Source organism: Balaenoptera borealis, assembly GCF_965194805.1.
Source record: "Balaenoptera borealis genome assembly, chromosome: 9".
Classification (NCBI taxonomy): Eukaryota; Metazoa; Chordata; class Mammalia; order Artiodactyla; family Balaenopteridae; genus Balaenoptera; species Balaenoptera borealis.
The window spans coordinates 51,006,606-51,033,520 of NC_138873.1; the positions used below are offsets into that span (position 1 = coordinate 51,006,606).

The 26,915-nt window shown below is 41.8% G+C and overlaps 1 protein-coding gene across 3 annotated transcripts in view; it reads right to left on the bottom strand.

Annotated features, from left to right (window-relative positions):
* The window catches only part of ARMC2 (armadillo repeat containing 2), a 286,480-nt gene that overhangs the window by 166,441 nt on the left and 93,124 nt on the right, over positions 1-26,915 (bottom strand). For 2 of the 3 annotated variants that reach the window (XM_082404735.1, XM_082404736.1), the window contains 4 exons: positions 24,864-25,124; positions 24,307-24,379; positions 16,202-16,373; positions 9,494-9,698 (listed from right to left, as the gene is read on the bottom strand). In XM_082404735.1, the coding sequence (XP_082260861.1) occupies positions 9,494-9,698; positions 16,202-16,373; positions 24,307-24,379; positions 24,864-25,081 (668 nt within the window). In that variant the 5' untranslated portion in view covers positions 25,082-25,124. Of the gene's footprint in view, positions 1-9,493; positions 9,699-16,201; positions 16,374-24,306; positions 25,125-26,915 lie in introns of those variants that run through there. The other variant, XM_082404737.1, reaches the window with a different exon arrangement.

A 26,915-nucleotide genomic window follows, 5' to 3' on the forward strand; every position in this document is an offset into this window, starting at 1 on the left:
CTATTAAATGTTTCTAGATCTTGATTCAATCATCCAGTATAATTGTTCTTCTTCTCAGCTTTCTGTTCCATGCTGTTAAAGACCATAAATAAATTTTCTTTGGAATATCTTTTGATGTATCAAGAATAAAACAATTCCAGAAAATATTCTTTAAAGCTCTTTTGTGAAATCCTTCTTAAAGCCAGAATAAGACCATTTCATTAGGATATCTTCATCTACAAATAACAGAAACCTAATTCTAACTGACTTAAACAGTAAATGGAAGTTATTGGCTCATGTAACCCAAAAGTCAAGCATTAGGGGTGGGTTTTAGGTGTGGTGTGATCAGGGCACTGGCTCCATCTTTCTGCAATTCTCTTAGCTCTGCCCTTCCTCTGGTTCCATCTGTAATCAGGTTGGAGTCCTGAGGAAAGCATAGTGGGTATGGCACTCCCAGGTCTCTCTGCTGTAGCCCACATGTTTCAGAGCAAAAACAAGGTCCTCTCTTCCAAATCATTAACAAGAGTCCCACCTTTCACTCTGAACAACCAGAACCAAGCTCTGTAGCCAAGGCAACGTCATACACTGACTGAGTTACTACTGCCCATCCGTGCATCAGTCACATTGGCCACATCTACTTCTGGATCATTTACACTCCAAAGAAAGAAAAGTATATTTCTTTAAAAGTATTCCAGGGGCCTCCCTGGTGGCGCAGTGGTTGAGACTTTGCCTGCCAATGTAGGGGACACGGGTTCGAGCCCTGGTCTGGGAGGATCCCACATGCCGCGGAGCAACTGGGCCCGTGAGCCACAACTACTGAGCCTGGGCGTCTGGAGCCTGTGCTCCGCAACAAGAGAGGCCGCGATAGTGAGAGGCCTGTGCACCGCGATGAAGAGTGGCCCCCGCTTGCCACAACTAGAGAAAGCCCTCGCACAGAAATGAAGACCCAACACAGCCATAAATTAATTAATTAATTAATTTTTTAAAAAAAGTATTCCAAAATTCAGATTTTGCTATAATTCAGACAGTTCTTCCAATTATTATGACTGAGGTTCTTTAGTCAGGGGTCGGCAACTTTTTCTTAAAGAGCCAGACAGTATATATTTTACACTTTGTGGGCCAAGTGGCAAAACAGAGGCTATTAATGTAGGTACTTTTGTAACCATTTAAAATGTAATGACTTTTAAATGCAGAAAAAAATTCTTGGCTTAAGGGCTGTAAAACAAACAAACAAACAAACAAACAGATGGCTGGCCAGATCTTGTTCCAGGGCTATAGTTTGTTGACTCCTTCTCTGGAGCAATAGCTAAAAAGATATTAAGAAGCAGACTAAATGGTAGGATTTAGAATTTAAAAAAATATATAATAAATTTATTTCCATTTGGTAAAAAATTACATGTAAAAAAATGGAAAAGGAAATTTTAAAGGATATATATGATAAAAAGAAATTTAGGAAATTTGAGCTAACATTTTCCTTGACCTAAGAAGATGACACTTCACTTTTAGAATTAGATTCAAGTTGTATAGATTCAAGTCAGGTAGTAAATATCTTAGGCTCTGCAGTCACTCAGTCTCTGTCACAACTACTCAGTTCTGTGGCTATAGTGTGAAAGCAGCCAGGGACAGTAGGTAAATGAATGGGCGTGGCTGTGTTCCAATAAAACTTTATTTACAAAAACAGGTAATAGGCTGGATTTGGCCCATGGGCCTTAGTTTGCTGGCCCCTGCTTTGCAGTCTCTTTGATTTTTTTACTGCAATTTAAGAATACCACCACCAAAAGGTGGTGGTCCCTTTATCATGTCTTCTTAGCCTGAAACACCAGATACACAGTTTCTAGACATCAGCACTCTGTCTTAATAACACTAAAATAGAATTCGACTTAAATGGTTAAATAGAAACACAGTGAAATTAAAGAACATGATTTTAAAGGAATGGTCCTAAGATCAAAATTTTGATAAAGTCCTCCAAGGTAACCATAGCATTGGGTTGGTGGTCCAAGATTTAAAATATACATTTTTAAAGATTATGCATATATTCTTGTACCTTTTTCAATGATCACTAACTGGTTATTACTCAAGTTCTATATGCAGAAACTTGATTAGACACTGCTTTGTAGCTAACCACATTAGCTTAACTTAGTTAGGCTTAAATTCCCTTAGCTTAGAGTAAAAGCCCACAGTTTCACGCTCCCCTTCACCTTCACAGATCCAGTTTCAAGGCGCCTCACGTGAAGAGCACTGTAACTTTTCACCGTGGCAGCTACGGGTACTTCAGCACAGGGGAGAGTTGCTGGCACTACCCTCTTCCGTGGCGTTACTGTGGAAATGAATCCACCCCGGTTTCCACGATCTGCTCTCCATCCCAATGTCCTAGTGGGCTGCTCCAGCTCACACGTCGCCATCTCCCACCAGAACTGCTACTGCTCTCCCGTCTCCAATCTTCCTTCACGCGGCTGCCAGCGTCACTCTCCTGAAAACCTCTCAGCGCTCCACGTAGTCTACAGTCTCAGGACCCATGCTTCCGCTACACTGGGCCATCTGCCTTTCTGTGAACCTGCCACCACCAAGTCAAATCCCCACTCTGCTTATGCTATTCCTTTAGCAAAGAACACAGAGCCCCACCTCTATTGAAAACCAGCCACAAGGGGCATCCCAAACTCCACAGACCCCAGGAAACCTTCCCTGATCTTTAAGTCAGAGTTAGGTGCTCTCACCTCTAAACTCCCAAGGCGCTTTCTTTCAATTCTCCTTTCATTCCTCCAGCATTAGAGTCAATCATTGAACAGTGCTTCTAAAACTCTGTGTGAATTCAAATCACTTGGATACCTTATAAAAATGCAGATTCTAATTCAGCAGGTCTGGGGTGGAGCGTGAGATCCTGCATTTCTAACAAGCTCCCAGGTGATACTGATGCTGCTGGTCTAGGAACCGCACTTGAGCCTCAGAGCCTGACATGCTGGTAAGGTTCTCATGGACAGGGTCCATGTGTGTATCTCCCAACCCCGCTAGCGCAGGGCTTTGCTTATCAACAAATTCTTATCGAATGGAAGCTGTCAAATAAGGTGGGATTCTACAAAGTCATTTTGATCAATGACTGTCTTTTCCAAATGCAAACAGTTTCTCAGCCACATTTACTTAATTTCTTAAAAGAATAATGACTTCATTATTTTTGAAAAAATGATATATTTATTATTTTTTAAGGCCAGGCAATATAAGAAGTACAAAGAAGATTTAGAAAACCATCTAAGATCCCACCATCCAGAAATAATTATTGTTAATATGTGGCAAACATCATTCCAGACATATTTTGCATATATTCAGACGAAAAGATAAAAGAATGAAAGAACAGAAGGGCGACTTGGAGGGAAGGGCAGATAAAAGATACATATAAATGGGATCACACCATACGTGTCATTGTAATTAAAAAGTATGAAGTATAAATTTTACTTGAATATGACAGAGAAACAGAAATTGAGGTGAAACTGAAGGAATTGTAGAACTTCAGATGAATGGGTCTTCACAAGAGACATTAGTTTCTAAAAGATCTCTCTAAAGTTAAGAAAAGAATGAAAAACATTAGGAGGCTGAAATCACTCTTTTTTAACTATATATTTCAATTTCAGACTGTAGCTACTGACAAATCTATTCCCTACTATGAAGTGAAGCAATTAGTACTCACACTTCCTCCCAAGTACCAGTTTTGGTTCTTTATGCTAATATTACACTGTCAAGGTTTCTGTTCCGTAACCATTGTTTTCAGAGTTGTTTAGCTTTAATTCAGTATGAAAACAAAGTCAGTACTCACCATGAATGCTTTTACCATAGCTTCTCCATTTAAGTTCTGAATTTTTTTTTTTAAATTTTATTTATTTATTTATTTTTGGCTGTGTTGGGTCTTCGTTTCTGTGCGAGGGCCTTCTCTAGTTGCGGCAAGTGCGGGCCACTCTTCCATCGCGGTGCACGGGCCTCTCACTATCGCGGCCTCTCTTGTTGCAGAGCACAGGCTCCAGACGCGCAGGCTCAGTAGTTGTGGCTCACGGGCCCAGTCACTCCGCGGCATGCGGGATCTTCCCAGACCAGGGCTCGAACCCGTGTCCCCTGCATTGGCAGGCAGATTCTCAACCACTACGCCACCAGGGAAGCCCTAAGTTCTGAATTTTGACTCATCATTTTGTTGTCAAAAAGTTTTCTAGAAAGTGCATGAGTACCATAGTCCCCAAATGCATTCGCATCTGAAAATGTCTGTTGCCTTTTTGCTGAAGGAACTTGGCTGGCAATATAATTCTTGGGTTATCCTTCTTGTACTTAGGACTTCATAAGCCTTACTCCACTGTCTTCTGGCACCAAGAGGAGCTCTAACAAAGCCAGAGGCAGCCTGCCTTTTTTTCCTTCTATGTGACTTGCTTGTTCAGCCTGATGGCCATAGGATACCTTCTCGCATTTACCCACCCAATCAACAATTACTAATGGAGTCTGTACTATGTACTGGGTAGTATTCCAGTGCTGAGCGCTATTGGAGATGTCTTAGTGTGGATTATTCCATATCAAATTTTGTTGGGACATGATGTGTCCATTTGAGCTTCAGATTCAAATCTTTATTTCAGAAAGTTGTCTTCTATTATGTTGATATTTTTCTTTTCATTATCTCTGCCATTCTCAGTGGGTTGTTGTGAATATTAAATGAGTTAATACATGTAAATCACTTGGAAGAGTGCCTAGCACTTAGTCAAAGTAAGATGGAGGAGGGGGAGGGGGAGGACAAGGACGACTTTCCTCTTCAGGAATACAAGTGTCATTCCTTCCATACCCATCTCAATCTCTCTGATCATTTTTCTATTTTCTTATTCATTTCTTTATGTATGATTTCCTCTAGCTTATCCACCATGTCTGATTGCATTTTCAGCTGCTTTTATTCTCACTTTTAATTATTAATGTGGCTTTTCTCTCCATGTTTATACATTTTTCTTTCATTTCCTTTTTGAGAAATGTGAGCATATTTTCATTCTTTATGTGGGCTTAAAATCTCTAATTTGAATTCTTATAACCCAACAAAGAGCTCTTTTCCTCTTTTTTTAAAAAGAAGGTAACAACATTATAATTTCTTTGACACTATGGACAATTGTTTTAACCCTCCTTATTCTTGGAGGGTAGTTCCTTTTGCGATCCATTTCCTTCATCTGTCTTTTGTTATGTTCCTTACAAAGCCCATGCTCAAGTTCCATGTTAACTCTTGTGCTAACATTATTTATCTTGAAACAGAGCCATGTATTTGTTGAAGAATGAAAATGGTCCATGGAGGGAGAGAACTGGGGTGCTCAGTAGCTTCAACTTTAGTTTTCCTGAATATCCATCCACCAGGTCTGTTATTTTTCTTGACCTGCAGTGTGTGTTCCCTTGGTTTGTATGTACCAGGTTTCATGACTCACAGAAAAGCCCCTTTACAGGCTAGGTTCCTTGGGTTCTAATCTATCAAACTCCCTCCCCCGTAAACACACACACCAACTGGCTGGATCACAGGAAACGAGGAGAGCGTGTCACCCTCAGCTCCATTCCCCCCGTGTCACTTCACACTCTGGATCTTTTTCTTTTTTTTTTTTTGGCCGTGCCGCACAGCTTATGGGATCTTAGTTCCCTGACCAGGGATTGAACCTGGGCCCTCAGCAATGAAAACACGGAGCCCTAACCACTGGATCACCAGGGAATTCCCCACACTCTGGATCTTGAAGGGGGCCTCTACTGTGGCTTCCCCACTTCTCCTGTGGCCTGCCCACATCCTTAGATCTCATTTCTTTAATTAAAGACTACTGGATACACCTTTCTTAACTAAGAGACTCACTTTTAGTGAGATTTGTTTCTTGCTCAAGTCTGAGGAGGTGTCTGCTCTCAAATTACCCCCTTGTCCTCATCTATATTTCATAAAGTCTAGCAGGTTAACTAGATTCTTTTGGTTGCAATATTCCAAGTGACATAAACCTAATCTTAAGTACCATAAGCTGTTCCTGTCAAAATAAATCAATAAAGGAAAGAAGAAAGAAAGATAAAAAAGGAAAGAAAAGAAAAAGGAAGGAAGGAAGGAAGGAAGAAGAGTGCAAGAGAGAGAGAAAGAAAAAGGAACATATTGGCTCATGAAACAGAGCAGTCTGCAGTGTGGATGTGGCGGCCTCAGGCACAGCTGGATCTAGGGGTTTATATGTCATCCTTGAACTCAGTCACTGTCTCCATTCCTCGGCTCTGTTTGTTTATATATCACTTCCCAGACAGACTCACCCTCCACAAGGCAATGAAATAGCCACTGTTGGCTATAAAGACAACTTCATCTTTATAGCTTGTGAACCTGGAGAAAGAGCACTTTCCCCAAAAGCTTTGGCAAAAGTCCCAGGGAAGGATTCAATTGGTCTGGCTTGGATCATGTACCCACCTCTGAACCAACTGCTATCATTCCACAGCCTATAGTGAGTGCTGGGAGGAGATGGAAGTGAAGGAGCACAGTTTTTTCCACTTTATAGATTAGAAAACTGACCCCCTGAAAGTGTTCAGAGACATGTCAAAGAACATACAGCTGAATCAAGTGGCTGAGAGAGAACCAATCCTAAATCCACAGACTCTGGCCCCCCAACAAAGAGTTCTTGACTCTCCACAACTGACTGCTGTTGGGCTTTCCTCCTAAAAATCACATTTCCAAACCACAAGAGTTTGAACAATATTTATACAGAAAGCCTTAAAAGGTTTTAAAAAGCAGATGTATAAAGGGGTTCATCAGATAGAACCAGTGGATGGATGATGGATGGAGATATACACACATACATATTCTAATGGAAGCTATTTTCAAAACATATGGCAACATAAAGTAAGAGAAGACGGGGTGTTGCTAAGAGCAGGCCTGCCAAACCTTGACTGAATCCTCAAATGGACACATGGGCTGTCGTAATTGGCACGCTGTTTGAAGACGACAGTTCAATAAGGGCTAGAGGTTGCGTTCTCTTCTGGAAAGTTAGAGAGAGCTCCCTCCCCGCTCCCCGCCCACCTTGCTGGCAATGACGCCTTGCTTAGCAAGTCCTTTTTCCATCATGACCAGCATAAAGTTAAACTCCAGTCCATCCCAGGTCTGAGCTTATTCTAAATTAAAGGTTTCCCTAAAATCAACGTGGTTTCACTGAATTAAAACTACTCCTTTCTCTCCCTGGCCCAAGAAGCCCTGACATGAAGGTGGAGGCTCCCACCTCCAGGGTCCTTGCTGGACTGGCAGCAAGGACCCTGCGCTGGTCCTACCCAGCAAGGAACATGACCTCACTTCCTCTGTCCCCTTTACAGAAGCGGCTCACACTCCTTCTCAGCCCTCCACCCGCTGTCAGCTCCTGCTGCCCCCTTTTCCAGTTACGCAACCCCTTCCCTCCCTTCTCCTACCAGCCCAGTTCACTGACAAGAGTCTTCATTTTCCACTTGCTGGTGTAAACATGAAAACATGTGAATTGAGGGTAGGGCTTTAGCATCGAGACTGGGAATACTCCACTGCAGAGCAAAGATCATTTCTTGGAATTATTCACTTAAATGTTTACCAGAAACAACTATCAAGTGTTCCAGATTGATTCACAAATGTAATTAGTGAAAGAACTGCGAACAGTTTCCATTTTCTGGTTTGTTTTAATACTACTGTATAAAAATATTTTGTGGGGGAATCACCTCAACAAAACTCCCATCCAGTGATTAAAGGAGGTAAAGATTCCGAAAGCCAAAATGTTACTGGAAGTTAAACTTGCCAGGGTGTATGGCAAACCCAAAACAGACACAATCACTATTCGATGCAAAAGCCATCCTAACAAGGCAAAAAGAAAACAATTAGTGCTGCCGCCTGTGCCTCATAACTTTGGACAGTCAGGAAGAAGTGCCTCCAGTCCCTAATTGATTTCTCCTTTGCTGTTCGTGGGATAAAATATGTAATTGAAAATGCCTTTGCTGTCCCAGACTGAGGAAGACATAATGAACCCTGGCTTGCCAGATTATTCTGCAACATCTGAAGGCTTGGAAAAAAAAAAAAAAAAAAAGAAAACAGCTCTTGTCTGGTTTTTCCTAGTCAACTTTAATTACTGTAAGGATGGGTGCAGCAAGATAAATGTTTCCTTTTCAGTTCAGTGCTGAAAGAAACACAAGTTTTCCTGCTGCCTTTTATGTTTAAGCTCTGAGGTCCGCAGCCTATTCTTATTCACTAACTGGAAAAGATTTGTCGCAATGGCTAGTTTGATGTTTTGTGCTCAACTCCCAAAGTCCCAATTTGAAGTCCTCTTCCACTTAAGGAGACATTTCATTTTTACTTTAATTTAAAAAATGTTCTGAATGCAAAGTGACATTACAAGGACTACTAGGTTGCCTAATATAAATTCTGTGTGTGCGAAGCTCTTCAGGCTGTGTCAGCAGACAAGGTCAGTTCAGCTAAACTAACCAGCTGCCAAGCAGCCAGTAGGGGTGGGAGGAGTTTTAAGCACACGACATGTGGACAAGCCAAAGTCAGACCCAAATCTAAGTGAGGGCAACAAGCATTTGGTCTTAAAATGGCCCATGGAATTTAATCTTGTTGAGCAAATTCGAACTGGGCAGTTGCCCACAATGACCCAATGGAAAGTCATAGAAAAATATCTCTAACTGAGTGCCCCTGTCCAGTGCAAGACCTTCTGCCTAGCTTAGCATCACTACTGACTGGGACTGGAAAACAGAGCCTGCTCTATTCTCCACCCTGGTTCCCCAGTTAGTCAAGGTTTCTTTAGGAAAATACCAGTGTAAGAATTCACACAGTCCATACAGCGAACATTCTCTACAACGTCTTAATATGGTAGGAAAATTGCTCCTCAATTTTCTAGGGGAAGTCTAGAAAGCCCTATACAGGAACACAGTATGAATTTAGGGGTTCCTAGATGGGATGGGGGTGAAAGGATCACAGACTAGGGTGAAAAAAGCCTTATCATGGTATGAAATAGAGTAATCCTCAATCATTCATTTTATGAGGGATTAGTAGTGAGATATCATAGATAAGAGAAATCCATAGGACTCTCCTGTTTTAACTATTAGTTTCCAAAATAAATATTCTAATCCAAGTTTCTACTGGAGAATAAAATAAATCAAGTGTCCACTCTTTGGTGGAGTCAACAACAGCGAACTAACCTAAAGGGAGGTAATGAGACATTCCAGCCCGGGCAAGAATCCCAAGTAACACAAACAGAATCATCAGTCATCACTCAAGGGCTCGCTGGAACAGCCCAAATAAAGCAGAGACGTTATTCTGACAGTCCTATCAAAGCAGCATTTTGGCAGGTATGAATGTTTTCCTGAGGATTAAAGAGGGAGATGTAAAATCAACCCCATTCAGCTGTGAGAAGAAATCTCTCCTACTCATGCATCATTAACTTAAATTTTGTTTATATAAAAGGGGAAAATGCAAATCAATCATCTACATAAGACAGAGAGCAAACTGGTAAATGACATAGTTGTCCTGACTGGAAAGTTAAATGAAAAGAATACTGACCCTCCACTTCTGAGATGAGATGGCAAGGATGCTGTCCCTTTGAAAATTTCTTGCTCCTTGATTTCACTGAAGTCTCCGTCATACGTTAGCTGAAGTGGGTGACTCAAGTGGCCAATGGCATTTGATTCTGTTAAATAAATCCCATGTACTTTCACCATAGAGTCCCCCATCGTAACTGTTTCTTTGGATTCCACTCTCTTCTTTGCTGTAATAACCAAGGAAACGTTTTGTCAAAGCGTTTCTTATTTTAGGAATCACTATCTTTCAATATTTTTTTCAATCCAAGAATTTATACAATTTTAAAACTACACATGACTTACAGTAATCAAGTCTGGAATTGTATGGATAAAACCTCCCTGAACATATGCAAGACCTCACCACTATTTTAGGTTTGACATCATCAATATAGCAGATAAAAATGAATAGACTCTTAGCTCTATTAGCTTTGAGTCTACCTGTAGGTAAATACTCGAATTGAGGTTTATGAACTACCGAAGTCCACATAAACACTTCTGTGTCCCGTAACAATTCTTCTTCCTGAATTTGATCATGTTAGTAATTTTTCATTCAGAAATATTTACTGAGTGCCTTCCTGATGTCAGGCACTGTCCTAAGCACTTGGGATGCATTAGTGACAGAGCAAAGATCCCTGCCCTCATAGGGCTTACATCCTAACAGTACACCTGTTTACACAATAGACAATAAGTAACAGACCATAATAAATGAAGTACATAAGATAATAAGTGCTATGGAAAAAAGCAAAAGTAGAAAAGTGGAGAAGGGTAAAAGGGGATTGGGAATTGGGGCAGGTAGCAATCTTGAACAGGTGGGTATGGCAGGCAAACCCTTACTGGAGGTAAGGCATCAAGCCATCAGATGATGAGGGACAGTATTTCCAGCAGAGGGGACAGCTGGGGCGGAGGCCCAAAGGCAGGAGTGTGCCTGGCATGCTCAAGTGGCGTGTGTGACGGGAGGGGGAGGAGAAAGGCCATCAGAGGAGCAGGGCCGGCTCTTGGAGGCCCAGCAGACGACTCCCAGGCGGGGACACAGGAGGGCACTGAAACACTTAGAAGGCTTTCTAAAAAGGAATAAGATAAAGTTGCAAAAAAGAAGTCCAGTCTCTGAACTGAAACACCTACTGTGTTTATGGCTACAGATCCTTAGACTTAAAATACAACACTGTTTCTTCATCAGCAAATTGACGTTAGGAATAGCTTACCCACGATGCTGCTACTATACTCTAGTCCGTGATAAAATATGTTTTTCAAAGGGGCAAGAGGGATGAGCTTCATATAGAGAAATAGTTTTGCAAGCTTTTCCAAAATGACTCAAGGTTTCCTTTTCTGCACTTGAACCATCAAACCAATAAAGACCAACAATAACAAAACCACCTCGTCTGCTCCTCTGACTAAGCTCCGTGCTCTCCAAACACTGGATTTTACAACAGAAAGGAGCCTTAGAGATTGGCTAGCCTAACCTTCATTTTTCAGATGAGAAAATTGAGAACCCAAAAGGTAAGGTGACCAGTCTAAGGTCACAGAGCAGGTTCGGGGAGAGCCGGGACTGTATGGTGGGGAGAGCACGGGCTTGGCATTCCATCAGACTTGGGGTCAAGTACAGGCTGTGTGATGCAGGCAGCTCACTCAGCTTCTCTCCCCTTCCTCAAGTGGTCCCAAGTGATACGGCCTGGTAAAGTGACTTCCGTGGTGCTAGCACGCTCAAAACCTAGAAGTTATGATCATTATTACTAACGGAACCCACGAATCCTGACTTCTAGTCCAGGGCTCTCTCCACAGCACCGGACAACCTTAAATATCTTTAGGACTGAATTACAAAGCACATACTTCATTTTAGATTACAAAGCATTGTTAGCCTGTCCCTATATTTTAGTATTCGTTTCTTTCACTCCACAAATATTTATGAAGCATCCACTGCCGTGTGCCAGATGCCGTTCCAGGGGCTGGTGGTCCAGTGGTGAACTGAGAAGTCCCAGCCGCCATGGAGCTTCTGTTCTAGAGGGAAAAATGCAACCCTACTTGTGGACGGAGGAGCGGCAGCCCCTCTGTCTTCACAATCTACTGGAGCGAGCTGTCAGTTATTACTACAGCGAAGAGTGGCCCCGGGGCTCACTCTTACTCCTGCTGGATGTCCACCATTCAACTGAACATGAGTAACGATGCTCTGGGTCTCTCTGGAAAATATGTGCAGCATGTTGTACTAATTTTGTAACAGATCATGGTACACTTCAAAAGGATTCTACAACCAGTAGCCTTACCGTGTAGGAACTGTCCTGTTTCACAGATGGTTTCTTTGGCACTTACTATAGACTATGCCCCGTTTCAAGCTCTCGGGCTTCAAATAGAGAAAACCCCTTTTCCTACTGAAGTTGTTCAGTCCAGTAGGGAAACAGAGAGGCAGATGCGTCCAGACAGAGATGCAGTACAGTGTGGTCTGCGCCAGGTAAGGACAAGTAAGAGAGCAGGGGAGTCCTGAGGGGTTGGAGTTGGTCAGGGAAAGATTCATAGAGAAGGTGGAGCCTGAAAAGCATTCCAAAGGGTTAACAGGAGGCCAAAAAAAAGTTCTGAGAAAAGGGAACAAAAGTCTGGCATGAGAGTCAGCTTCAAGTGTGTCCAAGCTGTACAGTCAAGCAGGGCCCCATGCTTAGAAGGGCCTTGCACTTGGTTTAACGCTGTGCTGTTGCCATCTTGAAATTCTAAACAATTTTTGAACAAAGAGCTCCACATTCTCACTATGCACTGGGTCCAGCGAATTATATAGCAGAGACTGCATGAGGCATGAAACAGCAGGATGGGTGTGGGGAACTGCAAGGGTTCCATATTGCTGGTGCGCAGACCAGGGGCAGGGGGTGTAGGCAGACAAAGGAGAGGGGCGAGAAGGGCCTGGAATGTTAGGCTGGGGCAGAACTATGCACGCTGGACAGTGAAGACTTCATCCCCTGGACCAGGAGTCAGCAAACTGCAGCCCCACCAAATCTGGCCTGCCGCCTGTTTCTGTATAGCCTGCAAGCTAAGAATGGCTTTTATATTTTTAAATGGTTGAGCAAAAAAAAAAAAAAAAAAAGAAATCAAAAGAACAATATTTTGTAACATGTGAAAATTATATGAAATTCAAATTTTAGTGGCCACAAATCAGTCTATGGTTGATTTCCTGCTGCAATGGCAGAGTTGAGTAGGTTGAACAGAGACTCTATGGCCCACTAGGTCTAAAATATTCACTCTCTGGCCCTTTACAGAAGTTTGCCAACTTCTGCGCTAGGTCGGGGTTTCCCAAACTGTGTTCCCCAAAAGACAGATTCCACAGTCAAGCAGGTTTGTAAAATGCTGGGCTGAATTAAAATGAAACAGGTGACTTTACTAGATGGCCTTCCCCACCCTTTAATATGCTCACGTGCACTGTGGCTCTCCAGGAGGGAGAGAAAGTAGGCACAGATTGAGCACAGGACCCTTTCTCCAAGGAAGAGCTATTAATATTTTTGCCAAAAGTGTTCCCTGGAACTGTTTGGCAAGCACTCCTTTAGGCACGGGGGGCCCTCTGAAAGGTTTTCAGCAAGAAGATGATGCAATCTAATTTTTATTTGCTTCCTGACCTCTTGTCCCTTATGGCACACGAAGAGAAGACCATCATCTTTCATGGCCCACTGGGATGAAGGGACAAGGCTGCTGCTCACAGCCATGTCTGCATGGGCGCTTGGTGCCCACGCTCTGCTGGCTGCTCCAAGGGCCAGGGTCCTTGTGTTGACCCACCTGCAGCCCCCCAGCGAGCGGGGGGTGGAGCAGGACAGGAGCACTGGATGACCAGGGACAAGGCAAGAGGTGATAAAAGCAGTGCGGCAGTGGTGGGATGGAGAATACAGACCCGGGGATATTTAGGAAGCCCACGTAGGAAGCCTGTCCGTGGTGGCTAAGATGACAGAGATCGTGAGAAGGTGGAGCCCGCACTGAGGTCTCCGTCCAGCTGGAGTAACGGGAGGTGGGGGGGGGGGGCGGCGTTAGCAACACGGTTACCTCCAGCCAAAAACCCTATTTGAACACAAGCGATTAAACTGCTGGCCCTACGAACATGATGACACACATCTCTTCTTTCACCTTCTTCAAACAGGAATTCCAAACCTGCCACCGCAGCCCCAGCCCTGCCTGGGGAGGTGTCAGCTACTAATGACTTCACACCAGGGGCAGGGACACTCCCTCTGTCTCAGTCTCCACCACAGGCCTTTACAGCCTGTTACCCAACAAAGGATACCTTTTCTAAACAACAGGGACTCTGAAACAAGCCCAGGGAGCTCCTGTACAAAGGACAAGGAGTCCAAGGCTGGAGCATTAGAATGGTTTTTTAAATTGGGTGATGTGTGCTTTTAAAAAGACAATGACTTTTTACTGCCACTGTTTCCTGGGTGCTGACGCAGACCGCAGGGATGATGGGAGTGGTGAAGGGGGCAACTGCCAACAGGGTGGATGAAAGAACAGAAACAGAGACATGCTTCGGCTGGTGGGGAAACATCTGTCTCTCCTGTCACCTTCACATACATGGCAACAGCTCAGCAAGCAGCAGGATTTTCAAATGGGAGCCACCGAGAGTTAAATGTGTGCAGCATTCAGGCTCAGAAGCAAGAACATCTGATAAACAACAGCTCTGCAACCCTCACTCCAGCTCTGCCATCCTGTTTACAAGAAGTGACCCTGTTCCTATCCGAGTCTGACCTCACCCTGCACCGTGGCTCCCGAGCCCATTGCCTCTCACCTTGGCAAGGACTCGGCTCCCATAAGTACCAATCCTTTCTGATGTAACTGGTCTGACTGGGGCCCTGGTGGTGCAACGTCTGAAAAGTTCCTCGGGTGAGTCTAAACGTGCAGCTACTATTAAGAAACAGAAATCAGATGATGTCTCTCCCTTGCTTAAACCCTGCCCTGGCTTTTCACTGCAGGAAGAATAAAGTCCTGGCCATGTCCCCCCTGGCCCGGCCCTGAATGGGCCCTGTGTCCTCAGCTCCCTCCCCCTTCCAGCCACATGGGCCTTGGGGTCCACCAGCCGAGTCTGCGCCCATCTCTGGCCTCAGCTTCAGCCTGGGCACTGTGTTTACAGATTTCCACCTGGCTGCCTTCTCCTCATTATTCACATTTCAACTCAGAGGCCACTTCCTCAAGGACACCTTCCAGAGGTGACACGATTCCTCCTGCCACAGTCACTCCCCAGCCCAGCATCTAGCTCACCTTCTTCTTAGCACTCAGAACCCAACTGTCTTACTTCTTGGCTTTCCAGTTTATTGCCTGTCTCCCCTCACAAGCTCTTTGCGGGCAGGACTCTGCTGGCCTAGACTGGTACCTGGCAGTTAGTAGGGGCTCAATAAATATCTGATTGACTGTTAGAAAAGAAACAAATTGGGACATCAAGGTAAAGCAGATTGCCTAATTACACACTCCGTACGCCACTGAGGTGTGGCACGCACACCCTGCGCTGCCTCTGTCTTTTCCTTTCTCCTTGATTCTACCTCTTCAGCTGTGTCAGGGATCACTAGGGACCAGACAGGAAAATGAGAGCAGTGGGCTGGGGAGACATGGGGACTGCAGATCACATCCCGGGCTAACGGGGCTGGGGACTACTCAGCTCAATCGCTCCCCATGGGGGCTGCACACAAAGCGCGCCCAGCGCTGACAGATCTTCCAATTTTTCACAAAAAGTCATACATCTAGATTCTTCCATGAGATCTTCTACATTTAAATGTTGGTGACTAATTTAAAGAAAAGGCTTGTATGTCAAACAAGTAGGATCCTAAGGTGGTGGCTTGTAACTTTTGGGATCATCTTCAGATTATCTCCTCTCTGTGAGTGTAAACCTATCCCTCCTCTTCATCAATCCTGTTGACTGAAGGAGGGCCAATTCTATCAGCCCCTGTTAAAGTGGATTTCTAACTTTTGGGGCTACATATAGTAATGATAAATTTGTAATATAAATATGATGTATAGTAAACTTGTAACATGATCCTGAACACACATGTACGTGACTGAAGTAAAGTCCTTGAAGCCATACTAACATTTATTGTCTGCAAGTGCCCTGATATTTTCCATTCTATTTTATTCTACTTCATTGTTTTAAATGCTGGTGTGATCCACTAAATGGATTGTCATCCCACTAATGGGACATTTCCTACAGTTTGAAAAACTCTTAGTGTGCCCTGGACAGGGGGTGATTCCTATTATTGGGGGCATTCCTTAGGATTTGAGGTTTTTAGCTTCTTTGTTTCCAGGTTTAGATACATGCCGGCACTTCTGTGGCCACAGGATAAGCCCCATTCAACTTGTGCTTACATTTTCACATGGGATCAGAAAGGTATTTTCAAAGACCTAAGCTTAGTGTACATTATATGAATCTTAAATATGCCTAATGAAATTAACTTTTTGAACTCTAATTTAGAAATGATTTCCAATATATCAATAGGTGACTGCATTCATTAAAGAACACTTATCCTAATATTCTTTTTCTACCAAGTAACATTTTTTAAAAAAACCTTATATTTAGGTATTCTTTATAAACACCCATAAAATGTTTCTTAACCAGCTTTTGCACAATATTAACTAAGTTAACATAAAAAATCATGTGCAGTTTGAAAAACATCATATAAAAATAACTCTTGTGTGCAAACTCAAGAAACATGCTTGCCACCAGGTTTTAAAGGATGTTATGTGGCCTTACGCTGAGCAGGAGGAAGGGTCCTGTCTGGCAGAAGAGCCCCCTGCGAGGCCGCCCTGAGTAAGCGTGCCCGGGCACTGCTTATCCTTCTAATCTTCGCGGGGTCCACTGGGGGTTTTGGAAAGGAAGGGCAGGGATCCTCTTCTGTGGCAGGAGATGCTGGAGCTTTTGGTTTCTGGAAAGAGATTTTTTTAAATGATTGGCACGAGTTTGTCTTGAGTAAGACTCACCACCCGGAGCTGGCCCTGACACTTCCAGAGGAGCACAGGGCTTCCTGCCTGGCTTCTCCTCAGCTCCCTGGTTCTCCGTCTCATTGGCCCACCTTACTTAATGTGTTAGGTATATAACACTTTTTCATTTTTTTGTCAATTATATTGTATGAAATACTCTACTGTCCTGCTTAGTGTATTTGAAAAAAAAGGTTTACCCATGTCAGCAAACAGATCTCTATAAGAGACTATAAAATATGGTATAGTACATTCAACATACTTTGTAAATTTTTGTGTTCGATTCAGCTCAGAAAACATTTATTGGGCACCCATATGTGCCAAGAACTGTGTGGAATTTGAATACTACCCTTATATATTTTGGACTCGACAGAAGTATCTTTTTAATGATATAAAATATTTTAATAATGTAGATTAAAAAGTCACAAAACATAAGAGCAATAAGTAGTCTTGGACTTAGGATATGAAAATGTTTTATTTGCTACATCTCAAAAATTCTATGCTGATACCCTTAGAAAAGGGACATTACTAGCAAAATTCCAATTCCTTAAAGACTTAAAACCACCTGCACCAAGCACTGTGCCACCCAGAGCACCCTCCGGCCTAACCTCCAGATGGCAGTGGCCTCCGACCCAACCTGGGGCCGCAGCCTCACAGGGGCCTAAACTCCCACTTTTAGTGTTGCCTGGTGGCCCAAGGCAGCAAGATTATCTGTCTATGAAAGCACGATCTTATGGCAGCAAGTGCCTCTAGCTCTCTAGCCAAAACTAATTGAGTTAAAGTTCCTCAAGTCACTTACATACTGTTGAAATGAGTGACTCTCAATCCAATAGGTTAATTAACAAATTTTTAAAAAATCCAGTGTGAAATTCAAGTCAGATAATTTAGAAAAACGGGTGAGGTCATCTATCATATACGACACAGAATTTCACTCATTTTCTCATATACATTAACAGAACACAGACATCTATATTAGTGTTCTCCTCTCAAGAAGCTGCTTATTTCAATAATGGTAACATTTTTCAAAATATTTTTTATATCCTCTTGTTCATTTACATCTGTAAACGGTTCATAAACCAGACCAAAAAAAATCAGTGTTCTGACTATAGAGATACATTCTTTTAAATACAGTTAGAAAAAGCATAAATAAAATAATCAGCATAATAGACAGGAAGAGTAAATGACTCTGAGATCAAACCCACTTACTAGTTATGTGAACTTGGGTGGGCCATTTACTTCTTTGAACTTGCCCAGCTATCAAATGGAGACAGCAGTTCCCTTCTTGCAGGGACACTGATGCATATACAAGTCTTCTTATGGAGATTCAAGATATGCTAGCTCCCTCCCTAGCATATCTCGGTAAGCTGCTCACCCTTTACGTTTTTACCAGATTTGGTTCCACGTTACTTTTAAGTCTCAAAAGCTAAGGCCCTAGATCCTGAGGCAACCTTGCTGGAAAAAAGATCCCGAATTCAGAGGGGTTTATTCTGAAGGAGACAACACTCATCTATCTGTATAAATTATGTTATATTTGTTTAATAAAGAGTCGTTTTACTTTTTAGTCTCCTTAGTTTGCTGCAAAATATTCATAAGAATGTGACTTAGGCCATGAAACTAATAGTAACAAAAAAATCTAAGAGTATGATATAGGCAAATAAGTGCTTTAAATTTAATTATGAAAGATGAAATACATAAGTATAACCTTCTCAATACTGAATGTGGATTCAAGGTTTTCTTATCTCAAAATGTCTGTACTCTGCAGGTACCTTGCATCCGAAACAAAGATTGAGAAGTCTGCCAAATAATAATAATGCAGACAAAGTAAATGGCTGCTTTTACAGATGCCTTAACTATTAGAAATGTTTTGGGTACTAAATAAACGATCTTAGAAAATGTGGTTTTGCAACGCTAATTTTTACCCAGAAGGGAAGAACTGAATTATCTCTGGATGGCAAGATAAATCCCCTTAACTGCTCCTTGATAAAAGGCATTATTTTCCTAGTGCAAAATTAGTCATTGTTTGCATAATAAAAAATTAGTTCCATTTTACTACTGACCTTTACTAAATTATGTATCCCATTTAAACATATACCTCATTGGACTACTTAAAATATAAAGTGATGCATGTGAAGCATTTTTAATTCTCCAAGGAAAATGAAACAAGCCATCAATGTCTGTCATGCCAGGTTCTACAAAATGTTCTTTCACTTTGTGGAGCAAAATGGCTTTTTTGAAGCACCAGAGTAAAAATTTTTTCTTGTAAAATTCACTTCATTTTATAATTCAGAGAAGGTTGCAAGTGGGTTTAAATCTTCACTTGAGAACCTTACCTCCCTCAAGTTCTGTGTCATAATACTAGCCAGTGACTGGGGTATAACCAAGGTACTGGAAAAGTCAGATTTCAAGATCTGTCCTGTTTGAGAAAACTGCTAGAGTCCCTTGAAGACTGAAAGACTATTTTCATAGAACAACCCAATCAAAGAAGACAAACCCCCTAGAATATTTAAGGGGTCTGGCTGGCCTTGACTCTCATCCCAGCACAGTGGGCCCTGACCATTTTCTGACCTGGCTCCTCCGATCACCAGCTGGGAAGGTAGGGTCCCACTCTACATAAAGACTGGAAAAGGGGGACCAAGACCTCCCATCTCAGAAAGTTGCTATGATTTAATCTGTAAGGCAACGGAACACACACACACACACACACACACACACACACACACAGACCTCTTGGAAGTTCCAAAGCAAATACGTATTAAAAATTCCCCCAAGCACATAACCTTTGGATGTGGCAATTGTAGGTGCATTTCTATTATTATGATTTTCTCCACAGGTCCTCTGGGCTCCTCTGTCACTCCCAGCATGTGATTCACTGCTGTAATGTCACCCTTCCATTTCAGAAACAGTGAAAGAAAACACACTGCTTTGACATTCACATTCTGCTCTTTCTTACCCTGGACCTCCTCTAGTCCAAAGGTATATATGGGCTTCTAAGTCCCTTTCTTTTTAAAATATATTCAGTTTTGTTTTACTTGTCAAATACTTGGAACACAGTTCCTATAAAATACAAAAATGGGCTGAAACTCATCTATGCTGTGAGAAGTCAGGACGGTGGTCACCCTGGGAAGGTGGTTTCTGGGGTGCTGGTAACGACCTGTTTTTTTCTTCTTCAATGCTGGTTACCGAGTCTGTTGAGTTTGCGTAAATTTATCAAGCTGTACTCTTATGCTCTGTGTCTTTTCAGTATGTCAATAAAAAGTTTAATTAATAAAAACACTTGGGGACTTCCCTGGCGGTCCAGTGGTTAAGAATCCATGCTTCCACTGCAGGGGGCATGGGTTCCATCCCTGGTCGGGGAACTAAGATCCCGCATACTGCATGGTGCGGCCAATAAAAAAAAAAAACTTGGAGCTTAAATAACTAGGCTTTGTAAGTTTCAGAAACATAAGGAAAACTCTGTTTTGACAATGATAATGATGAAAGACAAAATTTCCTATTTCCTCAATCTCTTTTCCTACTTTATACAGCCCTATAAATCGGAACAGCAGCTAACTAACCCGAGTGGCAGAATGGAAATGGAAATAACTATCACTACACAACAGCCCCACGTCTCAGAGCTGTCATGGGAAGGGGGAGAGCTGCTGAGAAAGAGAAAGCTGTGCACGGCACACCTACATAGAAGATGGATATAAATGCTCATGGCAGACTGCAAACTGCAGTGCTTTCCCCTGATTTATAAGATTACAGGTGCTAATGGGAACCCTGGTGAGCCGGGACCAGGAGTGTCAGTTCTCCTGTCATTCTCAGAAGCCCAGGGCGCTTCTGAGCGTAGGCAGCCCACCCCTGCTGGAGGCTGTGGGAGGAGCACAGGCCGGATACGGGGAAGGGGTGGGGACGGAGGACGGGGGGTCGGGGGTGGGGGGGTGGGGGGGGAGGGGACAGAGGGAGCGGTCAGCCTACAAGTGCAAAGAGTTGAGAGGATTTGTTAAATGTAGGAGCTGGAATGGGTCCCTCTTCCCTGCCTGACTGCTGGGTGAGGAACTATTAAAAGGCAAACCAGCCTGAGAAAGTGTCCCAGATCCAGAAAGTGCTGAAATTCAATTGTTTAGGTCGTCACAAGTTCTTTCAGCAACTGCATCCTTAAGGGACTTAAGTATGTACCACTCCTCCCCCACCCTCTAGGGGTCATTACCCCTCTCCCTCTCCGTGGGCTCCCATTGCCCCTGATCTCCTCTCTTTGTCAATTTAGTGGTCACCAGACTCAAAGGGTTCTTTAAAAGGTCTAGTGGAAAGGAGGAGAAAAGGTGGAAGAGGAGGTAGTTATGAGGCCACTTTCAGGTTTTATTGACTGGGAGCTCCAAACTTTAATTATGGTTTAAAACGAAATATACCTGAGACCCTTAAATAATCCACTCTAACAAAAAAACTCAAACTAACGGAGTTATTCTTAGCCTGATTTGCACATAGCACCCAAACATTCTGCAGTAAAGAAATTTAACTGCAGTGATCCTAAACAGAGGCAAATGCCAACATTATCTTTGCCTAACACCTAATCCTGCAGTCCAAGAACTATACTTTGACAGGGACCATGTGAACTCTAGAAATTGAGATTTTTAGGAAAGAGTGAGTGCCCCCAAATTACAGCAATATTAAAAACAAAGCATAGGAGTCAAATGACAGAACTGTAGAATGGAGAGCCACTCTTCAACAAGGCAGACCCACTGGGCTGCTAAACCGGGGGTCCTCTCGCTGTTGCTGGCTCAAAACCCAAGTGGTTTCCAAGGCTGTAGGTGCAAGAAGCCATATGTCAACGATGGCTGACAAAGTACAATACTTATTGCACACTGGTTCATGCTTCCTATTTTGGAATCTTATTTTTGTCATCTGCAATGTAAGAACAAGTATAATCTTCCTCACAGAGGCATTTTGATGAGTACTTTGGGAATATATGATGCATTTTGAAACAACTGGGGTCATTTGGGCATGGATTATACATTAAATGATACTACTGAGTAATGTTAATTTTCTGAGCTGTGATGATAGCATTGTGGTGTAGGAGACTGTCCCTGTTCATATGAGATGCATGCTTAAATTCTTGTGGAAAAAGTCTTATAAGGTCTACAACTTACTTTAAAATAGTTCATCAGAAACAAACATACGCACACACAAACATACACACACATAAACAGTAATAAAAATTGAGAAGCAGCTTGACTGACGCCCCAGTTCCATGAAAGTGTAAGGAATTGGTATCACCGGGTACTTGCGGTAGCAGGGGCATAAAGGGAAGGGGGTGCCTAAGGAAAATTGGTTGAAAGTCTGCGTAACTCCTTCCCTCCCAGCTCTACGCAGTCAGGCTACTGAACCCAGGATTAGATGGGGAGTTTGTTCTTTGGAGAGGATGAAACAGAGGGTCTCTGAATCAGGCTAACCAGGCACAGTCAAGAGTCAGGGTACTTAATGTAAACATAGATATTAACTGAATATTTACATTCTGAATGCTAGGCATTCCTACCTTCTTCCTCCTGGCTCCTAGAAGTTAGTGTATGTATGGTCAGGCCACTCAAGATGACTGATCTCTTGCTCTCTGTACATCCCCTGCATGAGCAGCATGTGCTTCACCTAAACCCTACTCACATGACTGACCTTCCTACGTATTTGCCCCGACCCAGCTGGTGATTGTTCTAGTCTTTAGATCAGAACATCTCCACCTGATAGCTTATCAAAGGGGAAGTGAAGGGCATGCACCTCTGCTGGTTTCCCTCGTAACTAATGAGCCAGAGAAATTGCCCCCCTATAACTGATGTCTCTGTTGCCGACTCTGGGCTCTTTCTTCAGTCTTAAAGCTGGGCAAGCGCAGGCGTTGCAGGCCTGCAGGGTGCAGCCCAACAGTTAGCAACCAGCCTTTATCCTCCAAGAAATATTCTACAGAGAACTGAGCAGCCCACAAGGAAAGCCCTAGAGATATTGCTATTGAGGGTCTCACAAACAACACAGCCCAGCCAAATCCCCCTAAATGTAGGTTTGGGTAGGTATCACCTGTGGGTTGACCAACCCATTCCACATGCTTCCACTCTCAAATAAGAACAGCCAAACAAGCAGCATGAGCTATCAGAGGAGAGTCTCTGTTATGAAAAAAGAGAGACCAAGGCAAATATAAAACTGCAACAGAGACACAGAGGACAGACCATGTGAAGACACAGGAAGAAGATGGCCATCTATAAGCCAAGAAGAAAGATCTCAGAAAAAGTCAACCCTGCTGCCAGCTTGATCTTGAACTTCTAATCTTCATAACTGTGAGAAAATTAATTTTTCTTTTTTAAGCCCTCCCCCCAACACACACAAAAGCAACAGAGATTTTAAAAGAAGAAAACAATTAAAAAACCAAAACTACCATTAATATACTGAGATAAGATGCTACAACCATGAAATAAGAACAGAATACTATATATTAAAAAAAAAGATAATTTAGAGGGGGAAAAGCTTTAGGAAATTAAAAATATCATAGCAGAAATGAAAAGGACTCAATAAAAGGATTAGAAGATAAAGCCTCATCCAAAAAATGATGAGAACCAGAAAAGAGAAAATAAGAAAATTGAAGGGCCAGTCCAGGGCATCCTACATTCGAATAATAAATTCCAGAAAGGGCAAAAAGAACAGAAAAGAGGGGAAGACACACCAAAATAATTCAAGGACATTTCCCAGAGCTGAAGGGTACAAGATTTCACATTGAAAGTGCTCAGCATCAGGACATTTCAGAACACTGGGAACAAAAAGAAAAAATCCTACAAACTTCCAGAGAGAAAAACAGCAGTCAAGGTCTCAAATAATTCATTTCCCATACACCCTTTCTCAAGAAGGTACTGGAGGGAATACTCTGCTAAAACAAGAGTAAATCAAGAAAAAGGAGGACTTGGGATACAGGAAATACAAAAGCCAGCACAGGAAGGAGTAGCAAGCTGTGTGCAGATGCCCAGGGCAAGTGGTCCAGGGGGGAGTGTGAAAAGTTCTCCAAGGAGATGAATCAATATCTCATGTGTCTGAATATATGAAGGAAATTTAGGCCACTGGAGAAGAGTTTGGAGTTGAAACAATAATAATACAAAACTAAAAAAGCAAGGCAATTATTAACACCAGGGAAAACAAAGAGTGGTGCAGGAAAGGAGAAGTAATCATCATTAATCATCATTAGTTCAAGGCTCAGCTATAAACAGGATTTATATAATCACAGTCAGAGAAATGCGATCTAACCAAAATTATGATATATCTATATTGGGAGTAGCGGTGGGGACAGAAAGGGTGAATGAGTTGTGAAGAGGTGTGTGGGAAGACAGACAAGGGTTAAATCTTCATCTTCCCTAGCAGGAAGTCATTAGATAATTCCTCAAGCTGGTAAGTCAGAGAGCAGCAAGACACTGTGTTATTTAAAAATTTGGATGTAAATACCAAAAGAATGTGCCAAAAGAGTTTAAAGTGAGAGCCACTGGGGAGTGGAGAATGAAAAATAAGGGGATGGAAGACTGCTGGAGGGTTTTTTTGGTAACAAGTCTTTGATTATGCACATGCATCTATAATTTATTTGTATATGTAACTCTGAAAATAAAATACATATGCATAATTTAAAAGATACTGTGGAACATTCTGTTTGCCAGGTTACTAAATATCTCTAAAATTCCTCTTTATTATGAAACTATAGGTGAATAATAAACGTGTTTCATTAGATACAAACCATTATATTTGAAAAAGTATAAAAGAATTTGCTTTCATATTAAATTATTAATACATTTAGGTCTATGTATCATTTTCTTAGCATGTATAAGTGCTGATTCCAAGTACTGGGGCCAATTCCACTTCATAGCACCCGTGGTAATATAAAGTACTCACAAGCTCTAGTGGACTGAGACGTGTGCCAAAGATGGGCCTGGAGTCAGAGGACTCAAAACTGGATGCATGGATGCTAACACAGGAGACAGAATAGAAGTGTTAGTTTGTAAAGAATCATTTTTTTAAATTTCTAGTATATTTTAGTTAACTCTAGCCCCCAAACAAGTAAAAGCATTCAATGCATAAGCCTTGAGGAAGAAGCGATTTTTAAAAATCATAGTACTTTAAACATTTTATTAACAACTATTTTCTTGCTTTTAGGAGGATTGTAAATATTGAATAATGAAAAGAAGGAATGTATATTGTGATTTTTTTAAAAGCTTTGTTCATATCACTTTATAAAGTTGGTATGACAATCATTATTAACCATTTCTAACCAAAGCAACTTCTTGGACCCAAGGTCTGGAGATACCTTTAGAAATCTTGAACAGATATAAGAGGTATAATTAGCAGAAGTCACACCTAGAAAAGCAACTATCCATAACTAGAATTAAGGGAAAATGTCATCTGGTTACATATACATACTTGAGTGTATAGGCAAGAGAAATTGTAAATACCTGAAGGAAGACGGGGGTCTATTTTCTGGTGTTCTTGAAGATGCACGTCCAAATAGTTTTCTTTGGTCTTCCCATGGTGTAAATGGTCTTTGGGTCCTAAGAGTTCTTAAGGCATTTCGTGCTTCACTTATGATTTCTGCACTAGTCTTCTGCTCGGATACTGAAGGTCGGTAAAACGGATCTAGCTTTTCTAAATTTTTATCATTTGGAGACAACATCTTTCCTTATAAAGTGCAATGTTCTTCAGGTAGACACCACACCCTGCAAATATAGGGTACAAAATATCAACTATTTTCATCCAGTCATTTAGAAAGGAGTGCTCAAACCCAACCATTAAACCGTTCCTGTATATTAAACTTGAAAAAAAAATCACAACCTTTAATTAAAAATCTACCACGCAGTTACACTTAGAAGATCAGGAAGGGAAAAGAGCTTTCAAAAAAATAGGTTGACGTGCACAGCGATGCCTTTGGGAATACATGCGACTGAGGGAAATGACGCACAGGGAAGAGACCTAGAGTGAAAGCTAAACCTGGAGAGAAAGAGAATAACTCGTGAAAGAAGACACCCCAGGAAGGGAAAACCATCTCATAGTCTCCAATCTATAAAAAACACACTGGGTGGCGGGGCAGAGGGGTTCTGCTAAAATGTTTAACTGAAGTTTCCCTTTTTTTCCCACTGCCCTCCACACAAAATGCTAGTATAAGATTAAAGTTAGTCAGATGGGGCCTCTATCCAAACTATATCAGCTTTTATAAATGTAGCTTGTAAACTCAGACAAAGGTTCAGCCTTACATTTGCCTATGATATATTTGAATGAGTTGATTCAAATCACCTTCAATTTGAGATAATGTCCTACATGAATAAATACCGAATATCGATATCAAATGATCCTTTCCCAGGCCACCGCCCTCGGTTAAAAAGTTAAAGTCACGCACAAGGGCCATGAGAATGCAGATCCTTCTTTATGCTCGTGTGTCCCATGGAGGCCTGGCTAACTTGGCAACACACCTGTGACAGCTCTACACTTTAAAATAGTCGAGATTTAAAAAACTTAATCCTAATCAGTACATTTAGTGTTCATTAAAAAAAAAAAGTTGTATCTCCAGCGAGACTGAGGTCTGTAAATTATTCATATATTTCAGTTGCCCAATTTTAGAATAACTTCTGCAAAAAAGAAAAAAGTTTTGTGACATATGCCCAAGGAAACTAAAAAGACACCATTTCTGTAAGTAGAATCTACAGGTGATTCCTTAGACAACTAAAGAGAACTTGACTGTATTATGATTCTATACATTAAGGTGTTGCTTAACAACAGACAGCAAGAACATCTGTTTAGTTCTACCCTCCATAAGAGTTTTTGAGGAAAAGAATATGATAACTGCAAACAATATGCTGTTCCTTTCATATGGAAAGGCCAGGTGTTGAAGTAAAGCAGTTATAAATTACTAGATAAGCAATACTCTTCTAGGAATTTTTGACATAGGAGTTCCAATTTAAGCAAGGTCTCCGGAATTATGTACATTAGAACAATTAACAAAAACTGTGGCAGGCCTGGTACATTTACTTCTAATATATGATAGCCTCTTTACTAAAAAGTATTCAATGCTAATTATTAAAAATACATATAAAGTGTTTCATACACACTATATATATATATTTATATATATAAATTTTTGATGCATAATAATACAAATTCAGAACCACAACATCTAACTTCAGTGTCCATGGCAAGTTTGTTTGCTGGTTTGTTTTTAAAAGGCCCACTGAAGTAAGAAAAGAAGACATTTCAGTACAATGAACAAGTTTCTTCCAGAGACCAAATGAAGTTTGTGACGCCTTAGCCCCACATGGCACTAATAAGTTTAGGGATGTCCAAAGGTGATCTGGCAAAACTAATTAAGATTAGAGAACATGCTTTGGGTGAGTAATAATGGACCATCATTCCTGACTAAGGTTGTCCTTGGCTGTATTTTAGTTTACATTGTAAACTATACCCTTTCATAGAGTAATGAAGGAGGCCAAATTCTAAGACCTCTGTAAATTATTTGG